Source organism: Doryrhamphus excisus, linkage group LG9 (genome assembly GCF_037039965.1).
Source record: "Doryrhamphus excisus strain RoL-2023G ecotype Guam linkage group LG9, RoL_Dexc_Guam_v1.1, whole genome shotgun sequence".
NCBI lineage: Eukaryota > Metazoa > Chordata > Actinopteri > Syngnathiformes > Syngnathidae > Doryrhamphus > Doryrhamphus excisus.
In genome coordinates, this window is record NC_136365.1 from 16,402,483 (window position 1) to 16,423,635 (window position 21,153).

A 21,153-nucleotide genomic window follows, 5' to 3' on the forward strand; every position below is an offset into this window, starting at 1 on the left:
GCCTGCCACCTCGGCCGCCAACGAGCTGCCAGCGGAGACGTTAAAAGGTGACAACGAGACCACGTCGCACGTTCAGGAACGCTGGGAAAGGTGACACCCTGGTCTCTGACCCCCCCCCCACCCCCAGCACCACCACCACCAACGCTGAGACTCCTGCTATTTATTAGCCCCCTGTCATATAAACACAGGGGCTGGCCACTCAGACATGCTGTGACTTGGCTGATACATGACATTTACTACTACTACTAGTGCTACTACTACTTGTAGGAGTTTACAATAGGACAATGATGACCTTTATTCTGGTTTAAAATGAAACGCAAAGGGTGGATCAACTGTATGTGATCCAATCTATACGCATATGATAAGATTCATTCATTCATTCATTTTCTACCGCTTATCCTCACGAGGGTCGCGGGGGTGCTGGAGCCTATCCCAGCTGTCTTGGCGCGAGAGGCGGGGTACACCCTGGACTGGTGGCCAGCCAATCACAGGGCACATATAGACAAACAACCATTCACACTCACATTCATACCTATGGACAATTTGGAGTCACCAATTAACCTAGCATGTTTTTGGAATGTGGGAAAAAACCGGAGTACCTGGAAAAAAACCCACACATGCACGGGGAGAACATGCAAACTCCGAACAGAGATGGGGTGGAATTGAACCCTTTCCGTGAGACAGTTCCGAGGGAAAAACTTTCACAAGAAGTCTCACACAACGTGTACTTAATAAATGTGTGTGTGTGTGTGTGTAAATAGCAAGGTTGAAAAAGACATTTAACAGGACGGCGAGAAAACAAACAATCATGCACAGCACTTGGCTGTGTTGCTTTACAATCACACATCAGTGTCAATTTCTCATGGGAAGAAACACACCAATGTGTGTGTGTTTTCTGCATTTTTCAATGTCATTTTGGGCTGCACGGTGGTAAAGTGGTTAGCACGCATGCCTCACAGCTAGATGACCGGAGTTCGATTCCACCCTTGGCCATCCCCGTGCATTCGGGTACACAGTTTTCCTTCCACATTCCAAAACATGCTAGGTTAATTTACTCCAAATTGTCCATAGGTATGAATGTGAGTGTGATTGGTTGTTTTTCTATATGTGCCCTGTGATTGGCTGGCCACCAGTAAAGGGGTGTGCCAGAGCATTTTTTTTTTAAGAGAGTCGTCTCCTCTGCAGGTAGACTCCGCCTCCATCCTTCCTCCTCTCTCCTCCTCCTTCAAGTGTTCCTCCTCAGTGTGCTGAGCCAGAACAGTACCGCAGTCTGAGACGAGGGCACACACAAGTCGTGGAAGTTTTTTTTTTCTGCGTGGACGCACGCGTTGTGTTGTGTTGTGTTGTGTCGCACGCAAAGTGGATACAAAGTTTGGACTCTCACGGATTTTTCTCCGCGTTGTGAAAGGTAAGCTACGAGTGGCTTTACACACACCCACATTAAAACACGGAGATGGAGCACAGAGAGTCACGGTCCGTGGAAATTAGATTAGATTAGAAAACGCAACTATTTGTGTTGCGTTTGTATAAGAGGAGGAGAGCTCACCTTTTTCCTTCACTCCTGCTTTAACCCGGGGGGGGGGGGGGGGGGGGGGTCTCGAACGTGTGTGTGATTGGCTGCAAGTCCACACGGGGAACAAACCCACCAATTCCCACTCCGTCACCTACAACTATGCTTTATTGTGTGTGAGTTGTGTAGTTTTTCCACATTCCCTCAATACATTCTATTGACAGGATTAGCTGCTAACGTGTAGTTTGGCTACATGGACAACTACAGTACTGTACGTTATTGACCTCTTCATATGTTTGTCACTCAAAAGCAAAAATTTGACATATCACATGTATCTATACATCAAAATGAATGGAATATATTAAAATATGCTTTCACTATCAAGGAAATAATAACAGTATGCACATAATGCATACATTACAATGATTCGTTATCCATTCATTCATTTTCAATGATAATTAATCCTCATTTGGTTCACGGAGGTATGCTAGAGCCTATTCCAGCTGTACAACCCGGACTGGTGGCCAGCCAATCACAGGGCACATATAGACAAACAACCATTCACACTCACATTCATACCTATGGACAATTTGGAGTCGCCAATTAACCTAGCATGTTTTTGGAATGTGGGAGGAAACCGGAGTACCCGGAGAAAAACCCACGCATGCACAGGGAGAACATGCAAACACAGAGATGGCTGAGGGTGGAATTGATCCCTGGTTTCCTAGTTATGAGGTCTGCGCGCTAACCACTCGTCCGCCGTGCAGCCCCATTTGCATACTTCATTAGGCTAAAAGTGTTTAAAATGTATGTTAATGCAATACTGTTAAGACTTATTAAATGGGAACTATGAAGCTAATAGTATTGTATTGAGTTGTGGACTCCTATAGAGCAGCTACACACAATAACATGCACAGAAAACTTTCTCGATCTTCCAGAATCTGCACCTATTCCAGATCCACTCGAACGCCGTGCAGCCGAGATAAGATAATTAAATAATATTAAATAACATTTAATAATAATATTATTGAATAATTAATTAATAATAATATTATTGAATAATTAATTAATGATAATATTATTGAATAATTAATTAATAATAATATTATTGAATAATTAATTAATAATAATTAAATAATAATACATTTAATAAATGTTCCCATTTTTTTCCAAATGGCAATATTGACAGGTTGGCAATCTCCTGACTGTGTGGCCAACATGCTAACCACTAAACCATTGTGTAGCCCTAAATTAAATAAAAAAAAAAAACACTAAATAAGACCCCAAATTCAGATATTTCACTAATATCAAAAATGAAGGTCACTAAAATAGAAAGAAAAGATGCGTAACCCACTTTTGGGTCCCAACCACTGATATACAGGTAAAGCCATATACTCGGACTGTGCAGGTGTACCTAATATTCTGTCCAGTGAGTGGCTGATGAAGGCTGAGAAAAGCAAAGAAAGTTGCAGACAGTCGGGCATGGATCTTAGAGGGAAGCAAACATTCCTGACTCGCTGCCTCAGCAATTTAATTAAGGTTTTTTTGGGGGGAGATACTACAAGGTGAACCCCCCCACCATACCCCACCCACCCTTTGGTCCCAGCTTGGAATAATCCTGAGGGGGTCAGCTTATAAGTGCTGAGGGGGGGTCACGACACCATGACAACTAAAGCTGCCCAATCAGGGAGTTAATAAGGCTATGAAGGAAGTTAAAAGACAGAAGGTGAAGACTGTGCTTGTCTACTTTAGTGTGTATGTGTGTGAGAGAGATTAGAGAGGCTTTATCCACACCAAGTTACCCCCCCAGTCCCCTCCGCCCCCCTCGTAGTTGGTTTTAAGTGTGGCGATCTGATATGACATACACATACAGTAAATATAAAACACAGGTCAGGTATGGAACAAACTCCAATTTTCAATAGGCAGATACAGGAATCTCTCATTTATCGTAGTGAATTAGTTCCAGAACCGACCGTGATAATTGAATACCCGTGTTATTATTATGATTATTATTATTATGATTATTGTACGTGTGTTGAGAGGATTTAAACCTGCAATAAAACTGTTCTGGCGATCAAGCCTGTTGCTTGTCTCACCCAACAATTATTGACACCTTGTGACTAAAAGGTTGAATGGTGGTCTTAATGGGTTACACTGTATTTTGTTCATTTAGCCATTTTCATGCATGAAAAGACAAAAGATCTGTACAAAAATATGCTTATATGTCAGGGGTCGGGAACCTTTTTGGCGAAGAGAGCCATGAAGGCCAGATATTTTAAAATGTGTATCTGTGAGAGCCATATACATTTTTTTTAAACATTGAATGCAATAAAATGTGTGCATTTTTATGTAAGACCAACAGTTTTAGATAATGGGCTCTAATTACGTAGACCAGGCACACTACCCCACGCCAATGGGGTGTGGCGAGCACACTTTCCTGAGCAGCGCAGTGTATAATAATAAATCAAATACTTGTTGCCATTAATACAACTTCTGCTGCTGCATAGTTTTGCACCGTACTCCGTAGACGTATTTCATTCTTTTGGCCATCTTCGTCAGAAGGCTTGGTTCTGCAGCTTTAGCTATTTGACTAAAGGAGGAAAGTTTACATTTACATGTTTTTTTGACATCTCAATGACCGAGCTAGACTACCGCATTACCCAGTAATAATCAAGTTTTGGTGTTTGACCTGGAAAATATCAGGAAAGATAGATATGGTTGGCCGTATTGCAGCAGAATATAGATGGACGAATTAAAATGCATAAGAAAGTTGTTGATTTTGAATATTATTTTTAAAAGTCATTTCTGTGATGGTTTACTTTAAAATGTTAGCAAAAATAAATTTTTATTGTGGTAAGAAATGCTTGAGAGCCAGATACAGTCATCAAAAGAGCCCTACCTGGCTCCCGAGCCATAGGTTCCCTACCTCTGTTATATGTTAAATATGTTTTTACTAAGAGGCAGTAGTCAACCACAAAACAGTCATTCATTCATTCATTTTCTACCGAGTTTATAATATAATAATTTTTATTTTTTTTTTAAAATAAAAAACTCAAATCAGTGCAAAAATACTACTTTCTTACTACTTTTTTTTTTTTAAGAAAATGTGACTTTTTTGGACTGTATTGTTGTAACATAGTATGACAACCCTATTTTTCTTGTATTCCAACATTTATTTTTGAACAATATGACTATATTATGATTCATTATTAAGGTTAAAAAGTGCTGATATTGACCCCTTGCAGACCTTAATGTTTGCACGGTGGATTTCGGGCTATGGCTAAAGGTGGTTTCAGTTTTCAGGCTCACGTTCCACTTTTACATGTCGTCCTGACACCACAGGAATTCTACATTGACTGGCCTTCGCCTCCACACGCTCACCAGAGGGGAACCTCTTTCTTTCTTTCTCTTAGAACTCGACCCCTGTGCCTCCTCCCTCCAAGGGCGGCTTGAGGCCTCACCACTCCTTTTGTAAGCCATGAAGTGTGTCTGTAAGTAGCCCCCCCCCCCCCCCCAACGTCCCCTTCACGGCACTGTATAAACACGCACTTCAGTAGGAAGGTAAAGAGCGTGACGCTTACATTAGAAAGACAGCTTGAAACATTCCACACTGGTACTGGGAGATACCAGGAGTGAGCGAGATGTACTCTGATGGTCAAACTTACCTGTTCACCTCCAAACCGATTTGAAGCCTGATTTCTTATTCTTATGTCACATTAAAATGTTTCATATCATCAAACAAATTGAAATATGAGTCAATGACAATACAACTGAACACAAAATGCAGTCTTTACATGAAAATGTTATTATTAAGGGAGAAAAGAACCAACCAAAATTACCTCAAGAGATCTCATTGACACGTCCAAGAGGTTACAAAAGACCCCACAACAAAAATATCCAAAGAAATATAGACCTCACTTGCCTCAGTTAAGGTCGGTGTTCATGACTCCACCATAAGTAAGACACTGGGCAAAATCAGTCTGATTGGTTCGAAGATGAAAACAACCGAAGAACATTAAGGCTTGTCTCAGTTTCACCAGAAAACATCCTGATGATCCCCAAGACTTTTTTGAAAATACTTTGTGGTCTGACAAGACAAAAGTTGAAAGTAAAAGTAAATGGTGAACATCATACCGACAGTAAAATATGGTGGTGGTAGTGTGATGGTCGGTGGCTGTTTTGCTGCTTCAGGACCTGAAAGACTGTGATAAATGGAACCATGAATTCTACTGTCTACCCAAAAATCCTGAAGGAGAATGTCTGGCCATCTGTTCATGACTTCAAGCTGAAACAGACTTGGGTTCTGCAGCAGGACAATGGTTTAATTTCATTTGAACGTGCATCAGATTACAATTGAATGCATCACAGAATCAGTTCACAGTTCCACATGTCCAAAAGGAGTAGGAAGAAGCAAAGCTACAAAACACAATTCTGCAAAGATGAGTGGGCCAAAATTCAAGAGACTCTTTGCAAGTTATCACTGATGCTTGATTGCAGTTGTTGCTGCTAAGGGTGCCCAACCAGTTATAAGGTTCAAGGGGCAATCACTTTTTCACACAAAGCCATAGCGGTTTGGATTTTTTCCTCTCTTTATAAAAAAAAAAAATCATGTAAAAACTGCATTTTGTGTTTGTTTGCGTTGTCATTGAATAATATTTCTATTTGTTTAATTGGGTTTGAAGCCGGAATACTGGTGGATTTGATGCTGGTGGCATTGATGCTTTGCAATCATCTTTTTCCCTCCTAATTGCTACCTTGCATTGCTACCTCCAAGTCAACACACCTACAGACCTACGTATTTACGTATACGTATTACTTCCTTCATATTATTTACATACCTACAAAGTACTGCTCTCACCTGAGGCGACCTTAGCTCAGTTACGGTTTACAACATTGTAACTGCACACCAGCTGAGACCGTTACGCACGTGTCCGTGTAACCAACACTCTAGTCATACAAGCAGCGTCTCTCATCACCTGGTTGCAAGTTGCGACCTCAAAGTTTTTTTTTTTGTTGTTGTTGTGAGGCTGCCCTCAGGCCATTGTATATGTGCTCTACTGTATACATGCGCGTGGGTGCCATTAACAGTGTTATGTTGCATCATCTGCACATGTGTAACACTGTTAGTGTTCTTTGAGGTCTCGCTGTGGGCTGGCAAGGGTTTAGGACAGGGGTCTCAAACTCAATTTACTTGGGGGCCACTGGAGCTTGGGTCTGGGTGAGACTGGGCCGCATCAGGTTTTCCCAAAAAAAAACAAAAAACGCATTCATTAAAAACAAAAAAATTTAAAAAACTTCGCTTGGTTCCAATTTTCTACAATAAAAGCTCTGATAAAACATTCCACTGTTCTCAAATATCTTACTTTTTATTTTTCTACACAAAATAAGATGAAAAATAAATAAACAAATCAAGAATAAAGATAATCAGCCAATCAGTAATAAATAAATAAATATAATAATAATAATAATAATAATAAAACGGCAAATAATAAAAACTAAAGAAACCACATATAGTTGGTGGGTAGACAAATTATTTTTTTCAGATTAAAATGAACAAAGCATTATTAGAGCCCTGTAGACATGACAAAACACGACTATAGTCACATTTATACTCTTTTTATTTACAACATATTGCGCAACTGCAGGGTCTTGAGACACATGCTAACTCGCAAACTAGAGAGCTTGCGACCTAAACGGTAGCCTTCAAGTTATTTCCTTTAAACTTAAATAGCCAAAAACTTACCACTTCCACACGGATAGGGAGGATAACTATTAACAGTTATTTAACCTTTAACATGAACATTAATCAAACGTAATAATTTTTTCTGGGTACATGATACCATACAGCATCCATATCAAACTTGCACGGGCCACACTAACATTAAACTTTCATATCAAGGCGGGGGCCTCAAACTAGTGTCCTGCGGGCCACATTTGGCCCGTAGGCCGCGTGTTTGAGACCCCTGGTGTAGGAGGTCAAAGTCATAGTTTAGATGAATGACCACATGAATAGATGATAATAATATGAGATGCATCTGCTTCTCGTATGTGGATTCTTTTGAAAGCAGATGCTTTCATTCAATAACATTCACATTCGATTAATAGTTGTACAAATCAAGTTGACTGTTAACAAAGAGACATCTGCTTGGGTGATGAAGGACCAGGCTAATGGGACGTTAGCATGAGAAGGCCCACTTGTTGACACAAAAACTAAATGCTGACAACTAAGAATGCCAAAAGTCAAAATGTCACATGGAAGTAACACGGATGCCATACAAGGAAGTACGTTTGTACTTATATTATATTAATATTAGAAGTACTCAGTGGCCACTGAGTGCATTATGGGTGTGATTTAGTGATTTAGTTGCCATAGACTCTCCCCTCAGTCTAGACCAAAACGCTCCATAAACACAGACGGTCCAAGACAAGCAGCTGTGCAGAGGAGAGCAGTCATGGTGACGATGGAGAACGTCTCAGAGTGACCGATTGGTTCTTGTTGAGACAAATTGGTTCAACAAAAAAAGACTGATGTGACAATTGTTAGTGACCGTGAAGGTGGTATATCTCTATGTTTTGTGGCACCTCCATTGATATGTCGATTTTATGCCAATATCAGCTGATAATATTGGACAACCCTACTTCTAACATATTCCTCCATATCACCGCATTTATTCATTCATTTTCTACTGCATATCCTCACGAGGGCCGCGGGGGATGCTGGAGCCTATCCCAGCTGTCTTTGGGTGAGAAGTGGTGTACACCCTGGACTGGTCGCCAGCCAATCACAGGGCACATATAGACAAACAACCATTCACACTCACTCATTCAGAACCCACTGTGATAATTTAATTTCAATTTGAATTTCTTCTAAATGGAATAATATCATAGTTAAGGCATAACAAACTTGTTTACGATTGCAACAGTAACCCGTATTATTATTAGGATTATTATTATGATTATTGTGCCTGTGGATGATTTAAACCTGCAATAAAAGCCAACTGTTCAGGCGATCAAGCCTGTTGCTTGTCTCACCCAACAATTATTGACACCTCGTGACTAAAAGGTTGAATGGTGGTCTTAATGGTTTACACTGTATTTTGTTCATTTCGCCATTTTCATGCATGAAAAGACAAAAGATCTGTACAAAAATATGCTTATATGTTAAATATGTTTTTACTAAGAGGCCGTAGTCCACCACAAAACAGTCATTCATTCATTCATTTTCTACCGCTTATCCTCACAAGGGTCATGGGGGGTGCTGGAGCCTATCCCAGCTGTCTTCGGGCACCCAGGACTGGTGGCCAGCCAATCACAGGGCACATATAGACAAACAACCATTCACACTCACATTCATACCTATGGACAATTTGGAGTCACCAATTAACCTAGCATGTTTTTGGAATGTGGGAGGAAACCGGAGTACCCACGGGGAGAACATGCAAACTCCACATAGAGATGGCCAAGGGTGAACCCGGTTCTCCTAGCTGTGAGGTCTGCGCGTTAACCACTCGCCCGCCGTGCAGCCCCACTCCATATCACCTCAGTCAAGGGTTAAACTATGTGGAGGGAGACCATGTGAGCACCATCATTATGGCTTTCTTATTCTGTTTGTGTGTGTGTGTGTGGGGGGGGGGCATTTCTGAACTGAATTAGTTATCCTCAGCAGCATGTGACCTCCACTGTTGATGTCATGTTGCCTAATAATGCAGTGATAGCATGCATTTTTCTCCTTTTAATAGCACTTCTTTGTGTCTGACTTTGTGATGAAGCTGTAATAAACTGAGGCGCTGTAAGTCTTGGCGCTAGTTTTAACCATGTCAAAAGTCATACATTAATCACACTATCAGTGTAAGATCACATTAGACCAGTATATGTGTGTGTGTGTGTGTGTGTGTGTGTGTGTGTAAACAATCCATCCCTGCCGCCGTACAATCACTCATTTTTCCTCTCCATTCCAAGAATCCCAACAGGCCTCAGGGTGCGTTGGGGAGTCGTGTGTGAGGCTGACGTGTTCCCGCCTTGTTTCTTCCTCCTGCTATGGTGCTTTTTTTTCCTTTTTTTAAAAAAAAAAGTATCAATGTAAGTCAGCGACCTGTCACGTCAAACAGTCAGCTATTTTAAAACACAGGCCAGTAACCTCACAAATACAAACAAACACAAGGAGCAGGAGTGTTAACATGAACTTTGACCTCATTCAACTCACTTACTTGTAATGTGAGAGCTTTTGTAACTACTACGGTACAACACAAGCACATGTAAAAATAGGTTCCATGGGAGTTAAAGTTAAGTTAAATGGATTTCTCACCATGGTGATACTGATTGATAATCAATATGTGAATGATGACACCAGCTGTGCTATTGTCGGCTTCATAAATACAACAAACCTGATCTGTTGAGATAGTGTCTGAACTTGCTAAATGGGACTTTCCATATTAAATTGCTAAATTGCTGCCATATGCAACATGTGGATTCATTTGGGTTTCACATTACAGGATGAGAGCCTGCATACTTCCTGAATATAGTCAAATCATTCATTCATTCATTCATTTTCTACCGCTTTTCCTCACGATGGTCACGGGGGTGCTGGAGCCTATCCCAGCTGTCTTTGGGCAAGAGGCAGGGTACACCCTGGAGTGGTCGGCAGCCAATCATAGGGCACATATAGACAAACAACCATTCACACTCACATTCATACCTATGGACAATTTGGAGTCGCCAATTAACCTAGCATGTTTTTGGAATGTGGGAGGAAACCGGAGTACCCGGAGAAAACCCACGCATGCACGGGGAGAACATGCAAACTCCACACAGAGATGGCTGAGGGTGGAATTGAACCCCGGTCTCCCAGCTGTGAGGTCTGCGCGCTAACCACTCGACCCCCGTGCTGCTTATAGTCAAATCAGATTCATTCATTCATTCATTTTCTACCGCTTTTTCCTCACAAGGGTCGCGGGGGTGCTGGAGCCTATCCCAGCTGTCTTCGGGCGAAAGGCGAGGAACACCCTGGACTGGTCGCCAGCCAATCACAGGGCACATATAGACAAACAACCATTCACACTCACATTCATACCTATGGACAATTTGGAGTCGCTAATTAACCTAGCATGTTTTTGGAATGTGGGAGGAAACCCGGAGAAAACCCACGCATGCACACAGAGATGGCCGAGGGTGGAATTGAACCCTAGTCTCCGAGCTGTGAGGTCTGCGCGCTAACCACTCAACCGCCGTGCCGTCAAATCAGATTCATAATTTTAATTAATAAGAATGACAATTTCTATAGATGCACGGTGGACGAGTGGTTACCAAGCGATCGGGAAGATCAGCGTTCGAATCTCCGCTTGGGCATGTCATTTCTCTGGGTACTCACAATTAGAGATTCTATTACATATGTCCATAGGTGTGAATGGTTGTTTGTCTACAGGTGCCCTGCCTCATTAAAATATAGTGTAAATTATTAGATGCCAGACATGTTATAATATCTATTTTTGAGATGCTTCAAAAACTAAAAAAGTCAGAGAGAAAAGCCGGGGTGCTGCTGTGCATTATGAGTCTGCGCTACAAAGAACAATCCAAACCAAAGTGATGCACACAATGAATGTGCTCCTCATCCAAAAAAACCACAATGACTTCCATATTTGTCTTCATACAGAGCGGAGGAGGCCGTCTGCTTTCACGCTGTGAAAGTAATAGCAGGGATCACGTCTGTTCTTGTAAAACTCTGACCTCGCCAGCGAAGAGTTACAAGGCTTCTTCGTTTTTAGAATGCAGCCATTGTTTCCATCCTTGCCAAGGTCGCCATGATTGGACCCAGACAGACACTAGAACTGATTGATTGTGCTTCTACACAGACAAGAAGTGTGTGTTTACTCTATGAAGACATTTGTCAGAGGTCCAAGTCAATAGATATGTGATTGAGTAAACACACACGGCGCGGTAGAAGCTGCCATCAGCAGTTAATCCGCCAACACTTGAGACCTAACACTGTGGTAATGAGGTGATACTACTTTTTACTTTGTGTGTGTGTGCGCATCCGGTAAGTTGAAGTGTAGAAAAAATAGGGTTTGTGTTCAAATATCATGTCGCGCGAGCAAAAAAGCTTTTTTTTTAAAATTGAAAATAACTTTTCCACTCTGAATTTAAATGAATTCTATTTTCATGGAAGTAGGGGTAACTTTTTCACTTCCAATGAAGTGAAAAAGTTCATATATTACGTGCGGAGTTCCCCAGGGGTCAATACTGGGACCAAAACTGTTCAACTTGTACATCAATGATATCTCCAAAGTTACGAAAAACTTAAAGCTGGTATTATTTGTGGTTGATACCACTGCTTTTTGTTCTGGGGGGAGTACAGACGAAATCATTAGAAAGGTCAGAGAAGAAATGGTCACACTAAAAAGATGGTTTGATAATAGATTGTCCTTGAACCTAAGTAAAACTAAAATCATGCGGTTTGGTAGCACGTACCAGCAAATACAAATATCCGGTGTAGACATTGAAAGGGTGAAGGAAAATACATTTCTGGGGATCACAATAGATGAAAATATGAGCTGGAAACTCGCTAAATGTACTGCAAAAAAGGTCAGTAAGGATAATTCATAATGCCGCCTCAGAGAACATACTAACTCCTTATTTCTAAAATCACAAATACTTAAACTTGCTGATATAGTTCATCTTCAAACAGCTAAAATAATGCACAAGGCTAAAAATAACCAATTACCTAAAAATGTCATCCAATACTTCTCTACAAGAGAGGAGAAATATGATCTCAGGGAAGAACTACGTATATCACTATATTGATAGTTACTATGGTACACATTATGTCATTGGATGCTCATATCACCTTGTACTTCTGTATGTGACAAAAATAAAATTAAATAAATACATAATTAATAAAAAAATACTTAAACTATATTATGAAAGCAGGAAGTGAACAAATTTAACAGTTAGTGATTGTAAAAGTACCAGATGGAGGGGTAGGCTTTAACATACTTTTATTACTTATTTTGTAGTGTCACTGATAGTACGTATCAAAACAAACAATAGGCAATAACATTACATTCTTTTTAGCAGTTTTTCTGTTTAACATTTGTGTTGCTACATAGCACCTAAACCACACGACATCAGCATGGATGGTAGTAGGAAGTAGATGAAGGTTTATTGTCTGGAAAACAAGCAGAATGGGGGGGGGGGGGGTCTTTACTGCTTCTGCTGCATCTGTTGGCTTTTGTCTTTGGGGCCATGCATACTTTCCAGATGTACGCAGCTCATTAAGAAGACAGGAAGATAAGAAGCCTCGAGGTGAAGAGGTTTTTAGTGGCGCTTTGTGAGAAATCTGCACAGGTAGTCCTTGGCCGTGGGTGCCACCCAGGTCTCAAACTGAGTCTTGTAACCTCTAGCCTATATAGTACATTCTATCTGGAAAAATCACAATAACATATGTACATTTGTGGGCTGTTAGCTACTCCACTTATCTGTGGTTTTGTGTACCAATGCCATATTTCATGTACTAATTGTTCAGTAATATCAGATAAAAAATAGCAAAAGCAACAGACATCACAAAGGTTCCCCAGGGGTCAATACTGGGACCAAAACTCTTCAACTTGTACATCAATGATATCTCCAAAGTTACTTAAAGCTGGTATTATTTGTGGATGATACCACTACTTTTTGTTCTGGAGGGGGTACACCACGATTAGCACCACGGTTAAATAATTATTGTTATATTTTCATTTTTTATTGTGTTATATAAGTGATAGCACATTGTAAACAGTACAAAATAGAGTGTTTTTCTACTTTTTTGGAAGTTGTGTTAAGCGGTCTTTAAAAACGTTGTGTTGATCTTGTGCTCTACTGAGGGACTTTCTAGTTGTTTTGGTCATTTCTTGGAGAAATCCAATTCCTCTCATTAAAATGTTCTCACGGCTGCGGTTATGACCTTAATATAGACCCTGATCACAGTTGTCACTGTGAAGTCTAGACAGCAGTTGTCAGGTGTTTACGACCATGCAGGAGATGGTCCCTCCTTCTCTGGTTCACGGCCTTTAACAGTTATAATGGAGTATTGATGAAATAAAAGTAAATAAATATCATTTATACAGCCATTTTGCTATAATTCACATCATCGCGTTGATATAACTGAAGCAAAGGATCGTTGCAAATATGGATACAAATCCTGATTTTTTTTGTTATGCTATGATTAGTATGATTGATGGTGACTGAGTTGTCAGCTACGGTCAAAGCATAGGCATATTTTATTTCATTCATTCATTCATTTTCTACCGCTTTTCCTCACAAGGGTCGCGGGGGTGCTGGAGCCTATCCCAGCTGTCTTCAGGCGAGAGGCGGGGTACACCCTGGACTGGTCGCCAGCCAATCACAGGGCACATATAGACAAACAACCATTCACACTCACATTCATACCTATGGACAATTTGGAGTCGCCAATTAACCGAGCATGTTTTTGTAATAAATTTTGTGAATTTTTGGAGTACCCGGAGAAAACCCACGCATGCACGGGGAGAACATGCAAACTCCACACAGAGATGGCTGAGGGTCGAACTGAACTCGGGTCTCATAACTGTGAGGCTTGTGTGCTAACCACTCGATCGCTGTGCAACTGAGTTAAGATAATTAAAAATAAAATGTTCCATTTTTTCCAAATACCAATGTTCACAGGTTTGTAATTCAGCCTTTGACAGTAAAGGTGGGAACAATTTATTGAAATTGTTTGTCATATAGACAAACAACCATTCACACTCACATTCATACCTATGGACAATTTGGAGTCGCCAATTAACCTAGCATGTTTTTGGAATGTGGGAGGAAACCGGAGTACCCGGAGAAAACCCACGCATGCACTGGGAGAACATGCAAACTCCACACAGAGATGGCCGAGGGTGGAATTGAACCCAGGTTTCCTTGCTGTGAGGTCTGCACGCTAACCACTAGACCACCGTGCAGCCCGATATTTTCTTTTGGTCACAAAAATCATGATCTGGCTGTGGCCTATTTTCTGTTTTAGAAAAACACAAAACAGCCACTGTTATCCTCACTAACCAAAATCAACATATCAAAATGTGGCCAAAGCTTTTTAAATAAAAACATCAGATGGCAAGATTGTGCATACCGTACCATAAGATACAGAGAAAACAACATATCACCTATTTTGTCCCACCTTGAATATCATATCATGCTCCTAGTCCAATGTTTGGCTTACAAAAACACCTGACTTACATGCATTCACATTCCGCAAACACAGTTGCATTTTAGAGTAATTTGGGTCTTTACACTGATTTTGCAGCTAAGCCTTTCAGGCATGAAGTAACAGGATATTCAACTTTTGGGACTTTTGAGGGGGTGGGAGTGGAGATTTTGCACTATTCCCCCTTCACAAAGATGAAGTAATTTCCCCCTCAGAGCCATGTTCTAATGCAATTTATGTTCCCCTCTTTGCTCTTTAGTACCTACATTCCTGACTTCAACCTCCGTGCACAAGACAACTGATTTCCAAACAACGGCAAAGAGTCATATTTCTTATTTGCTGCACAGCAAATCCATGTTTTCATTTTATCACCCGTATCTCCAGTTTACCTTTTACACAAGTTCTTTAATCTTTGCAACGCTTCCCGTCGGCATGCAGGATAAATAAACGAGCAATAGTGAGTTGAGCACCTGCCAGGATTTAGCCACAGGAGTTCTTTTGATGTCTCAACGCCACTTGATGACAGAGAAAACATACAATGGAAGATTCTGTTTCAATTAAAACGAAGCATGGCAGACTTTGTATTGTGTTTTTACCAAAGTAATAAAACTGCTGATTACTAATATGAGATAAGATAATTCATTCATTGCTGGAGCCTATCCCAGCTGTCGCTTTGGGCGAGAGGCGGGGTACACCCTGGACTGGTCGCCAGCCAATCACAGGGCACATATAGACAAACAGCCATTCACACTCACATTCATACCTATGGACAATTTGGAGTCGCTAATTAACCTAGCATGTTTTTGGAATGTGGGAGGAAACCGGAGTACCCGGAGAAAACCCACACATGCACGGGGAGAACATGCAAACTCCACACAGAGATGGCCGAGGGTCGATTTGAACTCAGGTCTCGTAACTGTGAGGCCTGTGTGCTAACCACTCGACTGCCGTGCAACCGAGTTCATTCATTCATTCATTCATTTTCTACCGCTTATCCTCACGTGGGTCGCGGGGGTGCTGGAGCCCATCCCAGCTGTCTTCGGGCGAGAGGCAGGGTACACCCTGGACTGGTCGCCAGCCAATCACAGGGCACATATAGACAAACAACCATTCACACTGCGTGCTAACCACTCGACCGCCGTGCAACCGAGTTAAGATAATTAAAAATAAAAGTTCCCATTTTTCCCAAATGCCAATGTTGACAGGTTTGTAATTCAGCCTTTGACAGTAAAGGTGGGAACAATTTATTGATAAGCCAAATTTAAATTGTTTCTCTTTAGAAAGGGTCTACTGAGTGCCATTCACAAAACATCTTTTCCTTCCTTTTGTCTTTATGCCCCCCCCCACATACACACACACACATTTTCTTCCCTCTCTTTACCTCCTCCTAGAGGGCAAAGGTTCATGCAGGCCTGTCTCGCAGTGAGCGATGGCTGCAGTGCATTGTGGGTAACTGAATCCAGCTGTGCTGCAGACTGTGTTGCATCTGCCGGAGCTAAACATGCAAAGTATGTTGGCCGCTGATGTTGGGTGTGTTTGCGCGTCGACCTGCTTGGCGTCACGTTGACACATAGCTGAGGTTACAGAGCCGCGCAGAAGAAGTCTCGATGGCTGAACACCGCATCACATTTAATGAGGGAAAACATCGGAACTGGTTTTGTCAAGTCTCGAGGACAGATTTTTGGCTTTGGAATACGGAGGTGCTTTCAATCCTGAAAGCTTTAAAAGACACTCTTAAAATTTCACCTAAAATAAAAGGAATAAAGAAGAACTATTCATCTAAAAGTAGTTGACAGCATTTTTACAATACAACTACTCCTCGTTTGTTTCTAGTCTTTATGTCAATACATACAGAAATCACCACTAACATTCATCTCTCCCTCCTTTGTCTTCCAGAATTCCCAGCCTGGAATTACCATGTTGCCTCTCCTCCTCCTACTCTTCCTCTCCTTCAGTGTGGTTTCATCCTACGAGTGCCCTGAGGATTGTACTTGTCAAGGCCTGAGCACAATATTTTGCATCAATCAACGGTCCAACACTGTTCCCCGTGTCCCATCCAGTACGGTCAACCTCTACATCTTCCAAAATGGCATCAACGCTTTGACCCCAAATGACTTCTCAGGTCTGGAGGAGTTGGATATGCTCGATCTGAGCCAGAATGAGTTGGAAGAGATTCCGGAAGGTGTATTCAAGATGCTGACCAAACTTAAGAACTTGGATTTGTCCTCGAATGTCATTACTCACATTTCCAAAGACAGCTTTTCTGGGTTGGTCCAGCTGGAGAGACTGTATCTTCATCAGAATCTCATCCAGAGCATCCATCCTGAAGCTTTTCAAGGTTTAGAAATGCTACTGGAACTCAAACTCCAAGGGAACAAACTCAGCTCCTTGCCATCCCTTCAGTTACCCCGACTTCTGCTTCTTGACATCAGTCACAATAACATCCCAGACTTGGGGGTCTCGGACCTCCAGACTCCTCACTTGGAAGCCCTTAAAATGTCTTCTCTTGGGCTTATCTCTCTGGATGACGACCTCATTGCCTCCCTGGGAAATCTCCATGAGCTTGATATTTCCATGAACCAGATTGCAGAGGTTCCTCGTGCCCTACAGCAGGACTCCCTCAAGGGTTTGATCAAGCTCAACCTGGCTGCCAATCCATTGGGTGAGCTCAGAAAAGAGGGCTTTCAGAAACTCATTGGGCTTCTAGAATTGGACCTCAGTGGCGTTAAACTTCAGGGATTTCCCCAAGACTTCTTCCAGTCTTTCCCCAGGCTGACAAATCTGGCAGCAGCTGAGAATCCATTCAACTGTTTGTGTCCATTAGCTTGGTTTCCAGGATGGTTGCACGAGAGAACTGTGAACCTGCTGAGGCCTGAAGAGACCCGGTGTCACTTTCCTCCAACTAATGCTGGTAAGAGACTTTCAGAACTGGAGCACAAGGATTTTGGATGTCCACCAACTACAACGTTTCTGATTAAGTCTCCCAGCGGGAGTACTCCTGCTCCTCAGGTTCCTACCACATCCTCAGAAACAACCCATACCAATGCCATACTCCCTCCTCCACCACCAAGTGGACAAACCCTGGACTCAAAGACAGATATGCTTCCATCAGAATCTCCTGCATCCCCAAGTTCCACCAGTGGACAATATGAGCAGCACATCTGTCCGGCAAACATCTGTCTTAACGGGGGTACTTGTAACTTTGACCCAATGGGACAACTGAGCTGCCTGTGTCCTTCAGGAACATCTGGACTCTATTGTGAAAACACTAACAATGTTCCTGAACCACCAAAACCATCAGCAACGGAAGTGTCCGTGGTGGCTCATACAGTTCTCGAAGAACTCAGTGCTATCAGCTCACGCCAGGTGACCTCCACATCTATCCTTCTTGATCTGCATCGGTTCATCAAGACACGGCCAAACATTCGGGGCATCAGGCTGACTTATCGGAATCTCTCAGGTCCTGACCGCCGTCCCATGATATTGAGTGTTCCGGCATCGTACCCGGAGTACACTTTACGTGGACTGATACCCAACTGTACGTACTCAGTCTGCGCCAGTCCCCTTGGTGACAGAATGAACTCCAGAACTAATACTTCAATAGAAACAGCATCTTGTACAGAAGCTCATACCGCCGGGGTTCCTCTTACATCCTTAGAACCTAGAGTGGAGACACAGACCTCACTCACATATACTCTCATACCTGCCATTGCTGCTCTGGCGCTGGTGCTGCTGCTAGCTTTGGTGGCAGGTATGATCATCTGTCTTAGGAAGAAAAGGCAGAGCAAGGCGGGGATGGAGCTGGAACTGGGTCCCGCAGATCCCAACAACCCGACAGAAGTTGAGGGCATCAAGGTGTGTCCGGAAAATGGGGGAAACGGGACATTACCCCATAAACAAGCGGAGCTCGACCACTGTCACATGACACAGCCAATGCCGTCTTTGCAACAAAATGGTATCTTAGACTATGAGGTGCCTTTGATGCAAGGACACTCGCCGTCAAATAACAATCGATCATCCCTAAAGGCGTCATATTTCTAACGCTTTTAAGGTCCATCAAAATCCTGTGTAGTGGTTTAGCATCCTAAACGTTCATTCTAATCGGAATGTGGTACTTATTCTTTGCTTCCACAAATGACTGGATTGTCCATTTCAGAGAATGAGGAGTAGCAATTACAATTGCAGCGTATTGGAAATTAGCTAAACCGCTGCGGGACAACAAGCACATTGTGGTTTTCTAATGGGTTGGACTTTGACGAAACCCAACCAAGTGCAGTTGACAAGAGAAGTCCTTGTAGCAAGACCCAACCACTGACCGTGGTTTGTTGAATGGGATGTAAATCTCATGCTGGATTTGGAAGAGAACTGGAGGAAATCACCGCTATAAATAACAAGAAGATAGACCGGAACTGAAATGACTTATTACTCCTACTTTTCAGTGTCTCCATCACAAACTGTACTAAGACTAATGATCAGATAATGATAAAGACATTTTTTGGAGCTAAACTTCCAAATAGATGGATTCCAAACTTGTATTCTTCACTGTCAACAGATTCATCCAGAATTCTCCATACTTCCAATCGATTTTGGCTCAGTGGGAGCTAAATTTGCTGTGAAAGAGAAATGGACTGAATGAAAAGCTATTGTGTCTGCCCAGATTGTCATATGCCATGGCAGGAAGGCTGATTTTTTTGTGATATGTTTTTGTGCCTGATTCAGTATTGTCGTCAAAAAAAAAAAAGCCTACCAACAATTCATTAAGGATTCAACCATTGTAGAAATTCTAAGGTTGGCAAAGAACTGAAACTCTTATCCAGGACTCAGGTAACCATCAAACTTGTACAAAACAACATTTTTGACTATGTTGCTCAAGGATGTCCAAATATTTTCACACTTTTACAGAAAAATCTATAGATGTAAAGCACCTTGAATGTTGAAGGATTAGGCCCACTATGAAAAGAAAACACAATAATAATAATAATGATAGAACAAGACATTTGCGATCAGGAAGACCATGTTTTATCACGTATTTGATGTTTTTCTGTTAACCACCTAAAGTTGACATGGTTTACAGCAGTGTTCCATAGGACATGTAAATGTTCCCTTCTAAGAAGCACTCATAAAACATGACGCGACATCGTAATTACAGATGAATTGTAATTAAAGCAACCAAAAAAAAACAGTTTCGTCAGCTTTTCCACAACACTGCCCACTCTCCTCCCGCCATCCATTCTCCACTGCAAAGTAAACACAAGACAGACACGTATCTGCCCCCTCCATTAACAAATCAACTGGAAGACTTTTGTGTTGTGTTTGTAACATGCTTGCTTAAGAGCTATCATGTTTTGTATTGTCTCTGTTTGTCTAAAAGTCAAAACATTTTGTTGTTTTTCTATGTGTTTGCCAGAAAATGATGCAGACAAAAAGGACAGTATTAAAAAGACTCATTTTTCTATAAAACTGTGCCGTTTGTTATCGGAAAAATTTCGTTTAATAATTCATTTCAAGGTTCTAATGAAACTGTATACATATAATTTAAGGTTAGATTGTACTGTTGTACCTAAATAGGAGTTTTACATGTAGCCTTAGAACAGAAGTTATTATTTACATGCATCCAATTATGTGTTGCCAGCCGTATGCATACATGCTGCAGACTTTAGGGATGTGGAATGGTTTTAAATGGAACAGTGTGCTGTTAAACACATCCAAGGGATGATTTCCAGTTAGCACACACACAAGATGTATTATGGTATTTCACTCATGCATGCATATGAATTCACTAACCTCAACCACAGCATGATTGCTTTGTGACGTCATGTGGATTTGAGGTAATTTGCTCAAATGTGCTCTATTGGTCAAGAAGTGGGGAAAATCATTGAGAAAATTACATAGAATTATAAATATGGCATGTGTAAGGTCCAAATTGGGTAAACTTTGGTCGATGCATAATCTTGTTACAGGCAAAGGTTTTTATGGCCACATATAAGAAATAAATTCCAGACTTGCAGCCAGTGGACCTCATTTGTAGCACAATGTGCCTCTCATTTAAGGAGCTGTCTCAGACTACAATTATTACAACAATATGGCAGTAATAAATGCATTGAGAGAGAACTGCTGCAGGAAATGTACAGAGAGGAAAGAGTGATCTTAAAGACCATCTAGTTCTATATATATGCAGTGGAGTTTTGGTCAAACTATACTTTTTTTCTCCAAAAATAAATCTCATTGACAATAAATTGAGATTAATTTATAAATACAGTGGAACCTTGGTTAGCATCAATTTGTTCCGGAAGATTGAATTGAAAATTTGTATGAAAAAAATCATGTAAATATAACATAGAATCTTCACTAAAAATGCCACAAAAACAGCGTTTTAGAGTTTTACATGCTGACAGCAACTCAAAATGTATATACATGATGACTGAAAAGGGATAAATGAACA

The 21,153-nt window shown here is 41.4% G+C and overlaps 1 protein-coding gene across 1 annotated transcript; it reads left to right on the forward strand.

Annotated features, from left to right (window-relative positions):
* Window positions 1-16,611: 16,611 nt before the first annotated feature.
* Window positions 16,612-20,171, forward strand: LOC131098961 (vasorin-like). Its single transcript, XM_058046004.2, has one exon. The coding sequence runs from the start codon at window positions 16,629-16,631 to the stop codon at window positions 18,750-18,752; it is 2,124 nt and encodes a 707-aa protein (XP_057901987.2). The 5' UTR covers window positions 16,612-16,628; the 3' UTR covers window positions 18,753-20,171.
* The last annotated feature ends 982 nt before the right edge of the window (window positions 20,172-21,153 follow it).